Source organism: Pelophylax lessonae, assembly GCF_965119305.1.
Source record: "Pelophylax lessonae genome assembly, chromosome: 1".
Taxonomy (NCBI): domain Eukaryota; kingdom Metazoa; phylum Chordata; class Amphibia; order Anura; family Ranidae; genus Pelophylax; species Pelophylax lessonae.
Genome location: NC_138768.1, coordinates 348,065,880 through 348,083,001, shown reverse-complemented (window position 1 = coordinate 348,083,001; position 17,122 = coordinate 348,065,880). Strand labels below are relative to the sequence as shown.

At 41.4% G+C, this 17,122-nt stretch overlaps 1 protein-coding gene across 3 annotated transcripts in view; it reads right to left on the bottom strand.

The window, feature by feature from the left end:
- Positions 1-1,399: 1,399 nt before the first annotated feature.
- FBP1 (fructose-bisphosphatase 1) overlaps positions 1,400-17,122 on the bottom strand; it is a 135,752-nt gene continuing 120,029 nt past the window's right edge. Inside the window, exon 7 of one of the 3 annotated variants that reach the window (XM_082258280.1) lies at positions 1,400-1,904. In XM_082258280.1, the coding sequence (XP_082114406.1) occupies positions 1,710-1,904 (195 nt within the window). In that variant the 3' untranslated portion in view covers positions 1,400-1,709. The remainder of the gene's footprint in view (positions 1,905-17,122) is intronic. The other 2 variants (XM_082258282.1, XM_082258283.1) reach the window with 2 other exon arrangements.

Here is a 17,122-nt window from a genome sequence, read left to right as displayed (position 1 = left end):
GAGAAAGATCTGGGAGTCCTGGTAGAGGATAGACTAAGCAATAGCAAGCGATGTCAAGCGGCAGCTACCAAAGCCAGCAGAATATTAGCATGCATAAAGAAAGGGATGTATTCCGGAGATAAAACTATAATCCTACCACTTTATAAAACTCTGGTCCGACCACATCTGGAGTATTCTGTCCAGTTCTGGTCGCCGGTCCTTAGGAGGGATGTATTGGAGCTGGAGAAAGTCCAGAGAAGGGCAACTAAACTAATTAGGGGATTAGAGGACCTTAATTATGAAGAGCGTCTGCAATCGCTTGATTTATTCTCCCTGGAGAAGAGACGCCTGAGAGGGGACATGATAGCAATTTATAAATATCTCAATGGTGATCTCAGCATAGAAAAAAAGCTATTCAGTCGGAAGGATTGCATGAGGACTAGAGGGCATACAATGCGATTAGAGGAGAAGCGTTTTAACCTCAGGCAACGTGGGGGGTTCTTTACTGTTAGGGTTACAAGATTGTGGAATTCTCTACCACAAGAAGTGGTTTCTGTGGGAAGTATGGTGGCTTTCAAAAGACTCTTAGACGTACATCTCAAGAATGAGAACATTCAGGGGTATGCGAGATGATTACGGCCACACACACCTACACAGGTTGAACTAGATGGACTATTGTCTTTATTCAACCTCACCTACTATGTAGCTATGTAACTGTCAGTCACCGCTCTCTACTCTGCTGGAGTGCTGGGCTGGGGAGGGGGCAGGAGCAGCTGGCATGCTGAGAGGCTGAGCCAGATGTCGGTCAGGCATCTGGGTGGATCCCGACATTATTGGAGCAGGTCTGTGATGTGAGCTAACTATAGTCCACTGTTAGAAGATTCTGGGTCACAGCAAAGCACAATTAAGTGCACTCCTGTAATCCACAAGAGAAGCATGGCCAAAAAAGCTTTGTCCATACTTCTCTTTCAAAGGACAGAACTGCAACAGCAGATGCTGTGAATGTGGCACGTTTCCAATAAAACACATGGGAGTTGCAACTGTTTGTGTGTAAAAGGTGAATTGCCCAGTTAACCTATCCTAGTGACAATCACTCTCAGTCAGTTGATGCTTAGACTGTTCTCCCCAAGCAGGGTGAATGTAAATGTCACACTTGGTGTATTTTTTCTAGGGTTTGTGTACAACCAAAGCAATCTATAGGACCCTCACAATCACCACCCACTGACCGCAGTTACAATGCGTTGCAAAAAAAGTAACAAATGCACATTTTTCATGCAAAATTATGTTGTTGTTTTTTTTTTTTTTTTTGTAAAAGGTGGACTTAGCTATTGCAACAGATGATCTACCTAATTTGCAAAAGTGAAAAAAAATTGTTTTAGGAAGTTCCTGCTTACTGGAATTTTCCTTTAATTAGGGTTATCTTATTTTGATCCCTTCATTAATTAATATGATCTTTTAAGAAGAGCTAAAGCAATTAACAGCAATTACCAAAACAACCACGCAATTAGGACTTTCAAAAAGAACAGCCTACTTACTCTATGTATTTTTCATTACTGCTAGTAACTAAAAAACAATGCAAAGGACACCACTGATTGTTCTGCGGTGTTTATCGATAATAAAACAAGACAGGATACTGAGAAAATGCAATATGCCAGGAAAGCAGTCCAGAACACATGTTCATGGCATGAAGTGTACAGGAAGGACAAACACTAAAGTTGTACACTTAGCAATTAGCTGCTCTTCTGGTGTTTCTTCACACAGGCCAAGTACTCTTGTACATCATCTGGAGAGCCAAGAATTAGCGGTACCCTCTGATGAATCGTCTCCGGCTGTACATCCAGCACTGGCTGTGTTCCAGTCGTTGCCATTCCCCCTGCCTGCTCAATGATAAAGGCCATTGGATTACACTCGTACAAAAGGCGGAGCTGCAAAGGAAACAATACAAAAACTGTCAAAATCTTTGTTCGTTTTCTACAAGAAAAACATATTATCTTATTGTTTTTTAGACAAACTGAATTTGATCATGTTAACGTAAAAATATTTTCAGCATGAATTGCTGTTTCCAAAATCAAGTTTTTTTTTAATGTAGACTATTTATAATTTGAAGTTTATGTTTGCAAAAACCAGCCAGCTCCTGATGACACGCCCTGGCTCGTGTAGAATTCCATGAAGCCTCCTGGGATGCATGATGTGAGTATCCCAAAAGGATGAAGGTAGCTGGGGAGCTAGGTCATTCTCATCCATGCGAGGGCTTTCAACAAAATATTTTTAAAAATGTATCTGCAATTATGTGAAATATGCAGAGAAGGAAAAAATTAAATAAAAAGTACAATACTAGAGTGAAGGTCCATAAAAAGTATTTTGAAAAAGGCAATACAGGAACATGCAAGATGCAAAATGTTTTCGGAGTCTGAAAGTCAGAATTCTGAGCTTATAAATGCAGTAGTCTCTATTAGTAGACTTGGGATTTGTAAGATTATAAGATCAATGAACAGCAATATAGTACAGATGTATTGGGTACTTCCAAAGGTTTGTATTAATGACAATATTCAACCTTACCATTTCCTTTATTTTTTATCATATTATTTAAAATTAATTTTATTTTTACATTGCTGAGGAAGATATTGGCACATTATAAATCAGTCATGAAAATAATAGTAATGGTCATTTTCCATGGCCAATGAATAGTTCATTTTACAACCAAATACTATATGATTGTCTTGTGCCCTAAAGTGGGAAAGTGGGAAATGTGTCTCATGATTAGTTGCTGCGTTTTTCAGTAAAAATGTTAGACCTTCAATGCCCAGTCTTACCCATTTCCTTACTATTCACGGATGTGAAAATACTCACCAAGGTACTTGCCAATAGGCTAAACGTGGTCATCACACATATACGGTATTTCACCCTGATCAAGTTGGCTTTATGCCCAATATGTCAACGGCTGTTAAAATCTGACAGGCCAATTTAAACATGCAGGTGCCGGTTTCGGATCATGCCTTTTTTTGGCATTAGATGCCATAAGGCCTTTGATAGTGTTGAGTGGTTATATTTTGGGCTATTCTTGAAAAGTTTGGTTTTGGTTACATCTTTTGCCAGTGGGTTTGCTTGTAGTATACTGCTTCTCGGGGTTCAATTAGTAGGAGTATGGTGGAAAATTTGCTCTCCTGCGCTGGATCATGTACTAGACATGTGATCCAGCATCCAGACACTATCCAGGTAGGAACCACGCATGTGCGTGGCTGCCATGCCAGCTGTGCTGTGATTATTCATGGCACAATCCGATCAGCAGGTCCAGGCCAATGGTTGACCATGGGCACCCGCTGAGTGGCAAAGAGGATGACAGGACAGAGCTCGGTCCTGTTAGCAGTGATTTTGTGCTAGTTTTTGTTTTCGTGCGAAGCAGGGAATAAAAACCACTCCTTAGTAAAAGCACCTCACGGTAAATTCACCAAGCATTGCTAGGCACACATTTAACCCTTTGGTCGCCTTAGATGTTAACCGAGCCAGTGTGATTAGTACAGAGTCAGTATATATTTTTAGCACTAATCACTGTTTTAGTGTCACTGGTTCCCACAAAGTGTCAGTTAGTGTCAGACTGCCCGTCGTACTATCACAGTCCCACTATAAGTCTCTGATCACTGCTATTACTAGTATGAAAAAAAACCACACACACATTCCTGTATATCTACCATCATTTGTAGATGCTATAACGTTCGTGCAGACCAATCAATATACGCTTATTGCGATTTTTCTTACCAAAAATATGTAGCAGAATATGTATTGGCCTAAATTTATGAAGAAATTTGATTTTCGTTCTTTTTTCGTTTATAGTGCAAAAAAAATAAAAAACCCAGTGGTGATCATTACCACCAAAAGAAACTTCTATTTGTGTGAACAAAATTATTTAAATTTCACTTGGGTACAGTGTTGCATGGCCACGCAATTGTCAGGTAAAGTAACGTAGTGGCATAAAACAAAAAATGGCCTGGTCATAAAGGAAGTAAACCTTCCGGAGGTCAAGTGGTTAATGGCCTCCAGTCCCCCCCTTTTAGACTTTTTCCGGGCACTAGGCTGGGTTGCCCAGTGTCTCCCCTGCTTTTTTGTCATTGCCATGGAGCCCCTGGCTTGTCTTCTTCCGATGTCACGGCTTGGTTAGAGGTGCCCTAGAGGAAAAGATTGTGCGGTATGCAGAGGATGTTCTCCCATTTCTAACTAATATCCATTCATCTTTTCCAGCAGTAAGGAAATATGTTGATGATGAATTTTAATTTGGTAAATTTAGGGCTTGGCATACATTTGGAGAGATAGATGTTACTGCCACTAGATCTTTTACTAGCCTCCCTGCCTTCTACACTGTCTCACCTTAAGGTTGTGTCCTCTATAAAGTATTTGGGTATAACCATGTCTGCCTAATCCCAAGCATTCATCTCAGATAATATTACTCAGTTATTGTCTAGATTTAAAATTCAAGATAAAGTCTGGAGTAAGTTACCCATTCTGTAGTAGGCCGTATTAACCTACTCAAGATGATATGGATGGCTCAGCTTTTGTATTATTCTCTTGTTTGAATACCCTTGCAAGTTTTTTATTAAGATGAATGGCATATTTAGGTATTTAATTTGGTGAAAGGAGGCCCCTTGTATAAAATCTGAGGAACTACAATATCCTAGGGATGTTGGGGGACTAGCAGCACAGCCAGTGTCAATAGTGCAGTGACCATGCATATTTTTAGCACTGATCACTGTATTAGTGTCACTGGTCCACAAAAAGTGTCAATTTGGTCAGTTAGTGTCCGCCGCAGTATCTCAGTCCTGCTATAAATCGCTAATCACCACCACTAGTAAAAAAAAAAAAAATGAATAAATAAAAATTCCACAAATATATTCCATAGTTTGTAGATGCTATAACTTTTGTGCAAACCAATTAATATACCCTTTTTGGGATTATTTTCACCACAAATATGTAGCAGAATACCTAATGGACTAAATTTATGAAGAAATTTGATTTTTTAAATTTTTTTATTGGATATTGTAGGGGAAACCCCAAACCCATGGGTTTCAGTAACATTTTGACCATTGAAGCCAGATTGAAAATTATTTATTAGACAAACAAACATGTAGGTAGACAGACATGTTTGGAGAGCAATTCAGTCACATTACATTCTGTTGGTTTGAAAACCATTGCTCTATCTCCCTAAGGACTTGTATTACAATTTATACATTCTGAAGTGGGTGGCACCTAGCTAACTAAATTATTTTGAAGTCCCATTTGAGTCTTTGGTGACATTTTTTGATATGTGGCTGGTCATTATCATAGACATGTCACTTCCAAGGATTGTTGGCTAAACAGGTCTTCTAAGGTCGAGATAGCAATCTAACAGCTGGAGGTGTAAAAGGCTTTTGAACACAACAGCTGTTATACAATATGACTTCTCACAACATATACATCCAATATATCTGCTTAATCATAAATACATATTTGATAATCATAAACAAATGTTTGATAAATAAAATGGCTGTTCCCTTTTCCCCATCAGATATGTTTTATAGCAGAAAGTAAAACATTTTTTTTTTTCAAAATAGTTTTTTTGTTTTGTTTATGGAGCAAAAAAAAAAAAAAAAATGCAGAGTTGATTAAATACCACGAAAAGAAAGCTCTGTTTGTGGGGAAAAATAAACTTTTTTTTGGGGTACAGCATCGCACGATTGCACAATCGTCAGTTAAAATAATGCAGCGCTGTATTGCAAAAAATGGACTAGTCTTGACAGGGGTAAATCTTCCGGAAGTCAAGTGGTTAAAATTGAAAATATTTTCTAAAAAAAAAAAAAGTAACCTTTATTCAGGCCCCACAGTACTGCAAGCACTGAGACTTGTAGTTCCAGCAGTAGTGCGCTGATAATAGGCTAGTCATTTAACACCTCCCCCATTTCATTCAGGCCCCACAATACTATAAACATTAAAGGTCCAGCACAGAGACTTGTAGTTCCAGTATAAGTACATTGATTACAGAAAACTGGTAGTTTTGCACCTGATCCATTCATATGGGGGGTTGGATGTTATGATCTCCCCTTCTCCAATCACAGAAAGCCTTTCATTCAGTGAAAAGAATGCTGGGTCTTTAAAGAATGGAGGAGGTTTAAAATGCCCAGCCTTTCTCTAAGCCAGGAACTACAAGTCTCAGCACTGGATGTTCAACGTTTACAGTACTGAGGGACTTGCATGAAAGTAACGTGTTTTACCGAAGAGAACAGTCAGGGTTCAGCTTTATGAGTTGGAAAAAGAAACAGTGGCTTGTCTCTGTTTTTTGGAATTGGGACAGGAAAAGGGGTCCCGTTTTTAGTATTATTTAGTGCCGGTTCATATTGGGGCGATGCGGGAACCATGCAAATCCACTGTGGGTTCCCACATAGCACCTGACTCGCAGGCAGGTCACATTGCCATATGCGAACTGCTGGGGGTGTCAACACAAAATTACAGATTTGTTTGCATATCGCAGTGTGAACTGTCAGTTCAGACAGGAATCGGATCGCAAAGGTGTGAACACCCATGCGATTTTGATTCTGGTGCAGACCAAAAAAAATGGTCCTGTGCGACTTTGGTCCGAATGCAATACAAATTCAGCTATACAATATGCATGGCTGAATTTGCATCGCACAGACATTGCATGTGATTTGCATAGCAGTGCGGTGCGAATCACATGCTATGTCTGACATTGCATATGTGTGAACCGGCACTTAACTATTAATTGATTCTCAGGTAAACAGAAAGAGCCTAGTAAAGTAAACAGGAACGATTATTGATAAGGTTGTCAGCGCAGGAATGGCCTTTTACAAACAGCAACGGAATAAAAGGCAAAACAAACTTTTTCCAAGAAATGTGCCTAGCTGGGAACAAAACAGTCTGATGCTTGAGAAGATCAATGTAGAACAAGGTACAGAGGTCAATTTACGAGTCAGCAAGCAGCTTGGGGCGCTGTCATGCACTGTTAAAGATAGCACTTGCTGATCTGCTTATTTTTAGCCAGAATTTCTAAAAACACTGGAGTCATGTGTCCATGTATTTTCTGTAATCTTCACATAAACTGTTTCGCCAACATTAAATGATTAAATATTTGATAGCAAGGTTTTAAAGTAAAGTCTTTTAAATTGGATGTGACCCGTTCATATTACAAAGCAGTACATGTTTTCTATAGGCAGAAACTGGATTACAGTGCAACTCCACTTTTCTTAGAAATCGGATGTGGCAAGAAACAACAGGTAATGACAGTGACGTTTTGTAAATGGGATGCTTATATAAGCATTCCGGTGAAAAATATTCAAAATGTGTTTGTAGTCATGAGGGAACTAAAGACTAGGGCTTAGTTCACACAGGCTTTGGCTGGTAAACTCTAGTATGAACAGAAATGTGTATAGAAGGCATTTATTCAGGCTAGGTTCACACGTGTCTGGTGCAAATTTTCTCTCCGTTTTCACTTTGAATTTCCTAAGCAGCTGTTCAGGGGTTCAGCTGTGAATTTAGATGTGGTTCAGATGAAAATTTTTGTAGCTGGCAGCTACCAGCATTTTTAACACCAGCTGGTTGTTAAGGTGCGGGCCGGGAATTTGTCTGCAGCGTCCTTAACAACAGATGACTCATCAGCTGTCAGTGGGGTTCCCCGCTGACAGCTTAAGGTAAAAAAAAAAAACATTGCAGACAATAAAGAATTGTGAAAAATATAGATATAGATTTTGAGGGGGAACCCCCACGCCGTAATTTAAAAAATTAATGGCTTGGGGTTCCCCCCAAAATCTATACCAGACCCTTTTATGAGCATGCAGCCTGGAAGGCCAGGAAAAGGGGGGACCAGCAAGCGCCCCCCCCTCCTAAACCATACTAGTCCACATGCCCTCAACATGGGGGTGCTTTAGGGAGGGGGGGACTCTGTCCTTATGTTGTCCTAAGCACCTTGTCCTTATGTTGATGGGGACAAGGGCCTCTTCCCCACAACCCTGGGCTGTGGTTGGGGGGGGGTCTGCAGGCAGGGGGCTTATCGGAATATGTAAGCCCCCTTTGACAAGGGGGCCCCCCAGATCCTGGTCCCCCCATGTGAATAAGTAAGGAGTACATTATACCCCTACTCATTCACCAAAAAAAGTGTCAAAAAGATTTAAAAAAAAACACAGACACCGTTTTTGACAATTCCTTTATTAAAAAAAAAACAAGCTATTGCCTATTGCAGCTTAAGGGGGGGGGGGGGTGGTTGGCAGGCAGTAAAAAACGTGGTTCAACCATGCATTTTCACCACCCCTCAACCACGCATCTAAATAAAGCCTTAGACATTTAGTTGTTTAGCCCATAGGCTGAATGAGAGATATCAATCAATTCTCCATCCACAGAAAAAAGCACAGATGAAGGAATCTCTCCTGCTGGCTATTGCCACCAATCATTTTCCACCCAGCTCATTTAACAAAAGTTGAATGAAAAATTTACTTTTGTTGAACCAGGTGGTGCCTACAGAGCCATCCACAGCTTGAATTTTGGCCGATCCAACTGGAATCAGACAAAATCTGTGCCATTTTTGGCCAACTTAAGTGTTAGAAATAAACGTCACTGTCAGCCAGCAGTTTCGGTGCTAAGTTTACCCAAAACCATTGACAGGCAGCAAAATAAATGAACCAAAGCCGGTTTAGGAGGAACAAGCCATAAGTACCGCTGTCTGTTCAACAGAATCCGGTCTAACCAATGGCTTGTGTTGAATGGTCATGCTGGGAAACCAGCATTCAGTCAGCACTTGCAGTGAATGGCTGCAGTGCTGATCAGTGTATTGTGAGAGGAGGGTGGGAGTCCTGCAGTCAGAATACAAAGACAAAGCGGGATAGATCCTTGTATCCACATCGCTTTTTTTGTTGCAGGGGTCTGTGAGTTTTTTTTCAGTTGATGAAAAAAACGTAGCGTGTATACCAAGCTTAAATGCGCCGCCTGCTGTGCTCCAGATGTCTGGAGCACAATGGGCAGATTGCTAAGCACTAACAGGCCACGTTTCCTGCTCCAAAGGTGTAAGAGGTTACAAGATGAAGACACCAAGGAAAATTCAGGTACTTACAATAGTTGCGTTTAAATATACATTACACTATTGCATTGAGATAACGTGTGTGGCAACACGCATATTGCACATGTATGCTGCAGTGCCATTTATTATAAACGGTACCCCAATGCACTTGAATTGTGGTGCATTATGTTTAAAAACAGTGCATCTTTTTTAATGTGTTTTACGCAGACCATTCAAATTATTGGGCTGACTTAACGCAGTGTACGGTAACACATGACATAATACGCATTAACCCATGTGCGCTAAATGCTTCAAAAATATGTGAATGAGCCCCTTCTTTTTTTAACTTTTTTTAATGTTTACATAATTGCATTATTATTTTTTTTTTTTTAAACTTTGCCTAAAGTTTACCTTTAATAAAATTATACTTGCCACTTCACCCACAATAAACATTATCCATAGAGAAGAGATCTTTTGTCAGCAGAGACCTGCCTATTTCTCCCCCTAGAAATGAGATAACAGTGCCCTGATCGGAACATTTTACCTATTTTCATACAGTTTTAGGTCCATCATAGAAAACCATACATGCGTATAAAGCAGTGTGCCTACAGAAGTGACTGTGTCCTCTCAGGTCTGGGGAGCAGAACAGCTTCTCCCCCCCCCCCCCCCCCCATTGTTCATACTTATCAATTGTTGTCAGCTGTTTTAAGGAAGATATTTTTACAACTATTGTACAATCTCATCCAGAGTCCCTGACTAATGACCATGTCGAAACTCAAATACAACAACTTTATCCTTTGGATATTGAGAAACCTGCACAGTGTGGCTGTGACAGGCATGGTGCTGTATTCGCATTTGTGGTTTTAAAGAATCAGCAAACCCTTGATCACAAGACTCAAAGCCCAATTCCAGCTTAAACTTGTTTTAGTGAAAAACACACAAATAAAATGTACTGCCAAATTAATTAATGTGTTCCACCACGCTAATAAATAGTGAATAAAAAGGACTAAATATCAGTGATATATTGTGCTGCTACTTCATAAATAGATGATACCAATATAGAGTGAAAAAATAATCCACAGTAGCCCATATATCGCTTAACAAAAGCAAAAAAAAAAAAAAAAAGCATAAATGTAAAAAATATTGGAAAGGTCTGTGCAAAGTTCATCCAATGATGCTTTAAAAAAGGCCTGGACTCTTTCCTAAATGTACACAATATAACTGAATAGTAACGTTTATAGGTAAAGTTGATCCAGGGAATATCTGATTGCCTCTCGGTGGATCAGGAAGGATTTTTTCCCCCCCTGCTATAGCAAATTGGATCATGCTTTGCTGGGATTTTTTGCCTTCCTCTGGATCAACTGTGGGTATAGGATTGTGTATATGGGATTGTATGATATATATATATATATATATATATATATATATATATATATATATATATATATATATATATATATATATATATATATATATATATATATTCTACCCCTTTTATAATTTGAACTAGATGGACTTGTGTCTTTTTTTGGCCTGACTAACTATGTATCAAAAATCAAATAAGTCCACTAAGTGAAAGTGTCACACATTTATGTGAAATCTTGCCAAAAACAATGCACCGTAAATCCGCCACCAATGTGATGAGAGTGCGCCCCTATCCCTTAAGAGTAAATACTCACCAGGCCTCCCATTCTCAAGAGAAGGCGCTAGCGCTTAGTCAGTTGTTCATTCGCTGCTTGATAGGACACTATCCCACTCTGCTTGTACCCATAGCTCTCATCACACCATATGTTAAGCCTGCACTTCATATGTGTTTACATGGGAGCCTATGGGAATCAAAGTATCAGTGGTGTATTTTGGTTTTGTGCTGCCCTAGGCAAGACTAAAATTGGGCGCCCCCCTCCTATGTAACTTTGCCCCACTCCTTTTTTAACAGATGTGACTCCCTCCAAAATTGAAGGACTACAAGTCCCAGCATGAACCCTTGAGATCTCACGAGAGGGGGGGGGGGAGAGGGGGTGGATGAGGGAGAGAAGGATGAGAGAGAGAGGGGGGAGTGGGGGGATGAGAGAGAGAGAGAGGGGGGGGGGGGTGAGAGAGAGAGAGGGAGGATGAGAGAGGGATGAGAGAGAGAGAAGAGAGAGGGAGGGGGGATAAGAGAGAGGGGATGAGAGAGAGGGGGGATAAGAGTGAGAGGGGGATGAGAGAGAGAGAGGAAGATGAGAGAGAGGGAGGTGAGTGAGTGAGAGAGAGAGAGAGAGAGAGAGAGGGGGGGGGGGGTGAGAGAGGTGGCTCTAGCAACCAGTGGCCAATAGAGTCTCAGGTGGAGGGAGGGGCGGCTTTTTTGCTGCCCCCCTGCAAAGTGCCGCCCTAGGCCTGGGCCTTGTTGGCCTAGGCCAAAATATAGCACTGCAATGTATGCAAGAATCCTCCAAGAGTCTGCAATTACCTATTTACCTCACGCAGATGAAAAATGCACAACTTTGAGAAGAAAATAGGTAAACAGGCTTATTTGTATAGTGTAATGTCCACGATTACTCTATGTCCTGCAGGGGCCCCCTGGGTCCGGACTGCAGGAAATCTTGGGATAAGGAATGGACGCCCTGTTGGTAACCAGGAAGTTCACGACTACCAGCGTAGAACGCATTGGCAGACGTGACATCACCAGGAGAGGAAGGGGTTGCTGGGAAGGTCAGGCTACGTTCTCGGAGCTCCCTGCTCCTTCTGAAGGCCTCAACCTTGTTTTAGTTATGGAAGGAGTGGAAATGTAAAACCTTTGTCAACCTTTCACTGTTGCCTGTATTGCTGTTGGGGAGTTTTTATTCTCACTTTGATGGCACAGAATCAGTAAAAAAAAAAATTCACCCTATTTCCTTTCTATTTGACAGGCGTTAGACAGAACAGGAAATGAAGAGAAATCCCCCCTTATAGGGACACAGTTAGGAATAAATAAAGTTTTCACTGGAGTTGGGCTTTACGTATAGTGACTGGCTTGTGCTGCTGAACAACACCATTTCCAGTATAAGTATATTATTACACAAAAGTCTATTTTTTTTATTTATAAAACCTTACCCCCACTTTTGTAATAATACAAACTATTCTGAAGATTAAAAAAAGCATCAGGAGTGTGCTTGCGATGACTGACGGATAGCACTGCGTGCAGTCCAAAACCTAGAGCAAGAAGTTACTGGCACTCCAGTAAGTCTATTACACCAAATTATTATGAATGGTAGTGTCATATAGGTCAGTTAGCCAACATTTTGGGGCCACACCGTGCCCCATCCTGAGGGTGACCCATCACTTGCTGTATCATTTTGTAATTAATTATGTTCCATAGGCATTGCTAGAATGGGGCTCCTTATTCTAAGAAAGAATAACAGGGATTGATATACACCCTCCTGCTCATAAGCAGCAATAACAGAGTTCATAAATAAGAAACCCAGTTTGTTTTATACTCCAACATTTAGGAGAAGGTGGATAATCAGGTTTAAGTGGAATGTCCCATTAAGAGCCCATTCACATTGAGGCGACACGACTTCGGGGGGCGACCTGTGAAGTCGCGTGCACCGCTGTGCACCGCGACTTCAGCGCGACTTGCAGAGACTTCACATAATGGAAGTCTATGCAAGTCGCTCCGAGGTCGCCCTAAAGTAGTACAGGACCCTTTTTCTAAGTCGAAGCGACTTTTGTCGCTCCTATAAGAACGGGTCCTGTACTACTCAATGGACCGCGGCATACCGCGACTTGTCAGGCTGACAAGTCGCCTGACAAGTCGCGCTAATGTGAATGGGCTCTTAACCACTTTACCGCTGCTCACTAGAGCTCTACTGTGGCAAAGTGGCTCGATAACGTCTGGCGACGTAGACCTACGTCGCCAGACATTCCCCTCTCTCGGCGGCGTGCGCGCGCCGCCGGAGGCTCGCTCCCGCTGTATTCAGTCACAGCGGGAGTCGGGCCAGGGGAGGAGCGGCGGTGATAACGACTGCTCTTCCCCGATCGTCGGGGAATCGAGTGTGGAGATCTCCTAAGTGACAGGCAGGGTCAGATTGCAGGGTTCAGCATAGCTGAACCTGCGATCTGTCCCTGTGTCACTCAGTCCCCTCCCCCACACACGTTAGTAAGCACCAGGCATACATTAACCCCTTGATCACCAATAAAAATTAACCCCTTCCCTGCCAGTGTCATTTTTACAGTAACAGTGCATATTTATAGCACTGATTACTGTAGTAATGTCACTGGTACCCCCAAAAGTGTCAAAAATGTCAGTCAAGGGTCCGATCTGTCCACCGCAATGTCGCAGTCCCGCAAAAGAAATCGCAGATCGCCGCCATTACTCGTTAAAAAAAAAAAAACACCAAAAATGACATAAATCTTTCACTTAGTTAGTAAGCGCAATAACTTTTGCGCAAACCAATCAAAATACGCTTATTGCGATTTTTTTTTACCAAAAATATGTAGCAGAAAACAAATTGGCCTAAAATGATAAAACATTTAGATTTTTACATTTTTGGGGGGGGGGGGGGGGGTTTCATATAAAAAAATGTGAAAAATATTGTTATTTTTTCAAAATTGTCGCTCTTTTTTTGTTTATAGCGCAAAAAGTAAAAATCGCACAGGTGATCAAATACCACCAAAAGAAAGCTCTGTTTGTGGGAAAAAATTTTGTTTGGGTACGGCGTTGCATGACCGCGCAATTGTCAGTTAAAGTCGCACAGTGCCGAATCGCAAAAAGTGGCCCAGACGTAAGACAGCAAAATCCTCCGGTGGTAAAGTGGTTAATGTATGTGTTTGTAAAAGCAGAAACACATTAGGCGTACATCTGCAATGACACTGGCACAAACCATATACTAAGACAAATTTATACATGTCAGGTGACTGAACCCTGCACACATTTAGTCAATTAGGTTTAAAGTCTACAGTTAAGTTATATACAAGCTGTTTTATAGGGTGCATGCACGTCACATAATAAAGGATATGTGTTCCTGTCCAGCTTGTCACCTTCATTCAGGAATGTGTGCAGTCAGCAGTGATAGGAGACAGCTTCCTGGCTGCTACAGTACTGATAAGTTCACAAGATAAGTAGGGAAACAAACAAAGTTAATCTCAAAGCTTTGCTATACTAAAACCTCACAAATGTATGTGTAATTCTACTTATGTTATGTAAAATTATTCTTACAAAGACGTTACAGAGCGTGAGTACATGCTGGGATTGAATACTTCCATAGCTGCTGAGTGCACTCTAATTGAAGAAAAATTGGAAAACCATATATTAATTTGCGCTAGGTGAATAATAAAAAAAAAAAAATATATATATGTGTGTGTGTGTGTGTGTGTGTGTGTACTAAAAAATAAGATAAAAAAATTACAGCGCTTGCTCAAACACCATGAAGTTTTAGGATGACATAAATAACCGTGTAGCACCCTACAAGGTAGGTGCTAGGTAAAGTGTAGTAGGTCTTGTCTGCTTATCAGCAGGGCCATGATTTTCAGCTAGGCTGGCATGTGTTCCCAGGTGTGCCTGTTGAGTTGGGGAGTCTCCCCACTGTGTCCCAATGAGGGCTCTCATTGGGCAGTGGAGGAAATCTAACCAATAGCACACCAGGGCTTGTATCTATCCTGGAAGGGCAGATTCTGCCGCAGAGCATTCTGGGAGTGGGTATAAGTCTGTGGGGAGCACATGACAGGTTGTCTTTGGCGGCAAGCAGAGTCCCAGGAGGGAGGGTACGACTGTCTCTACTCCTGAAAGGAAGGATTGGGTATCCCAGGCGGCTTGCCTGAGGGGATACAGGGCTGAGCTGAGCTGCAGAGAGGATCCGGTGTGCCAAGGACCAGCGGAGCTGAGAGGGGACGAGTTTCAGGAAAGCATTCCCAGTCGTGAGTACTGCACACTGCCCCTTGGGGTCTGCCTAGTGAGAGGGGACCACTCCGGAGAAGGTCAGAGGGATCCAGGAGCTGGCTAGCCGGTGCAGGAGCAAAGTAAAGGGGGTGCCAGTGTTGACCCTGAAGAGTAAAAGAGGGTGCCAGTGGTTGGGCCCTGAAGTGTACAGTGCAGTGTGTACAGTGTTAAGGGTTGCAGCAGCATTACAAGAGGCTACCTCAGTCAGGAAGGACTGGAGGGAGCAGTGTAAAAGACTTTTGAGCTAACCAGAAGTCAGTTTTCAATACAGTTCAGAAAGTCAGTGATCTCATGCGCCAGCAGCGTTGGTCGGCATCCAGCCGGCATCAAGTGAGTACTGAAAGGCATTTTTTCTCAAGTGTCCCAATTTGTACCTGGTTGAGCTAGAGGAGTATCCCACTCATTGCCTTCTCCCATCCCTATATAAAATAAACAAAACAAACCAAAGATGCCGGACTGTTCATTGTCTCAGATCTCACACTTGGGCAATCAGCTTAAATGTGCTGTTGGTGTTACCAGTGACCATGGCAGACCCATATCAGGCCCAATGCCTGGAAATATTGCTACAACCGTAATATAAAGTCTTTAAAAAATAACTTATAAAGTGCTCGGGTGCTCCAAACTCCAAACTCCAAAGCTCCAAAGTGCTGAAGTGCTTCATGTTAACATGCCGTGAAGTGGAACACATTCCCACACTCGATGCTGGGATTGAAAGTTCAAAAGAAGATAGATAGAATATACAGAAGCTTACATTAATGCAATATTCCATAAGAGACTTTAAAGCCCCTCTATACTATTGTGTGCGCATTACTGCACACACCACAACAAACTGTAAATGTTCATTGCAATCATTGTGATTAATCTGTTTTTCTCTTTTCTCATTCTGAATGGTACCCTAATCTACATAAAAAGGTTTACACAAATGTGAGAGCATTGTGTATTGCGGTGCACTGCATTGGCCAATAATAATTGAGTTTGAGTAGGTCACTAGTGCATTTAAAGTGAATGGAATGCTTTAACAAAAGCATAAAGCCATCCCTAGACAAGTCATAAACTGAATGATTTTTTTTGATTCTGTTGATCAAAAATGAAAATTGCGCATACGATTGTGCCATCATTTGTGTTGTAAGAGAATTGTTCAACCTACCAGACAATCCTAATACTTACTGGTAAAAATGAGAAGTACCCAAGACAGAACACATCCTGTCTCAAGCCTTGTGCAATGATGGGAAAATCTGTGATCACTGACTAAAAACAAGAGGACATGATTACAATGAAGTGAGATAAGTATATAGTGTTATTCTGCTTTTGTAACATTAAACTCATTATAAAATGAAAGTAGGTTGTATATATTTCTATAATTCTGAGTACTAACTAATATACCTTGAAACAAAATGAGGTTGAAGGATTGTAAGAGGTGCATGAAAGTCAGCCAGCCCCCAGTCTGATGTACTCACCCTCCAGTCTGTCACCAACCAAATAAACCTGTCTCTTGGTACAAAGAACAGGGGTTTAGTTGACACACATTTGCAAACGCATGTGAAAGCTGCAGAGCCACTTCACGGCACCCTGTTAAATCTGCAGTCCTAACACTCTTAATTTAGTGTCCTCACACTGGAGGCACACGGCTGCTAATGGATGGATGGGGGAACAGGTGAGAGGGAGACAGCCCAACCTCCCCCAACCCACCCTCATCCACGACTGGCTGTTGTCTCAAAGACTCAAATAATTAGGTTATAACCATGGTGCAAACTTATATACCTTAGCACAAGCAAAATACATATGATTAATTAACCTTAAGCCACCTCCTCCATTTTATATAAAAATACAATCTAAAAAGATATATCTGCATTTGTAAAGAACCTTAAGCCAGACCCAAGATCATATCTGAATGCTAATTAAAGATGAATTCCAGGCATGGATATTATATATAGTACATAGTTAAATTGGTCCAGCTTGGACTAATAGTAACTATGGATATTCCATACTGACCAATGTCCCTGGAAGCTCGAAATAACCGAAAGTACACACCATTACTACAGTAATCTCCACTCATGGGTCCTGTGCTGAATGGATAGCCTGATGCATTCTGGACACAGGAGGTCAGCCACTCAGCATGGGTGCCATTTATTTTATGATTAAATACAAAGCTTTCTCTGATTGGACAAGGTGAAGAGTTGAGGCATTGGCATTCCACTCTCCACCTTGTCAAATCAGAG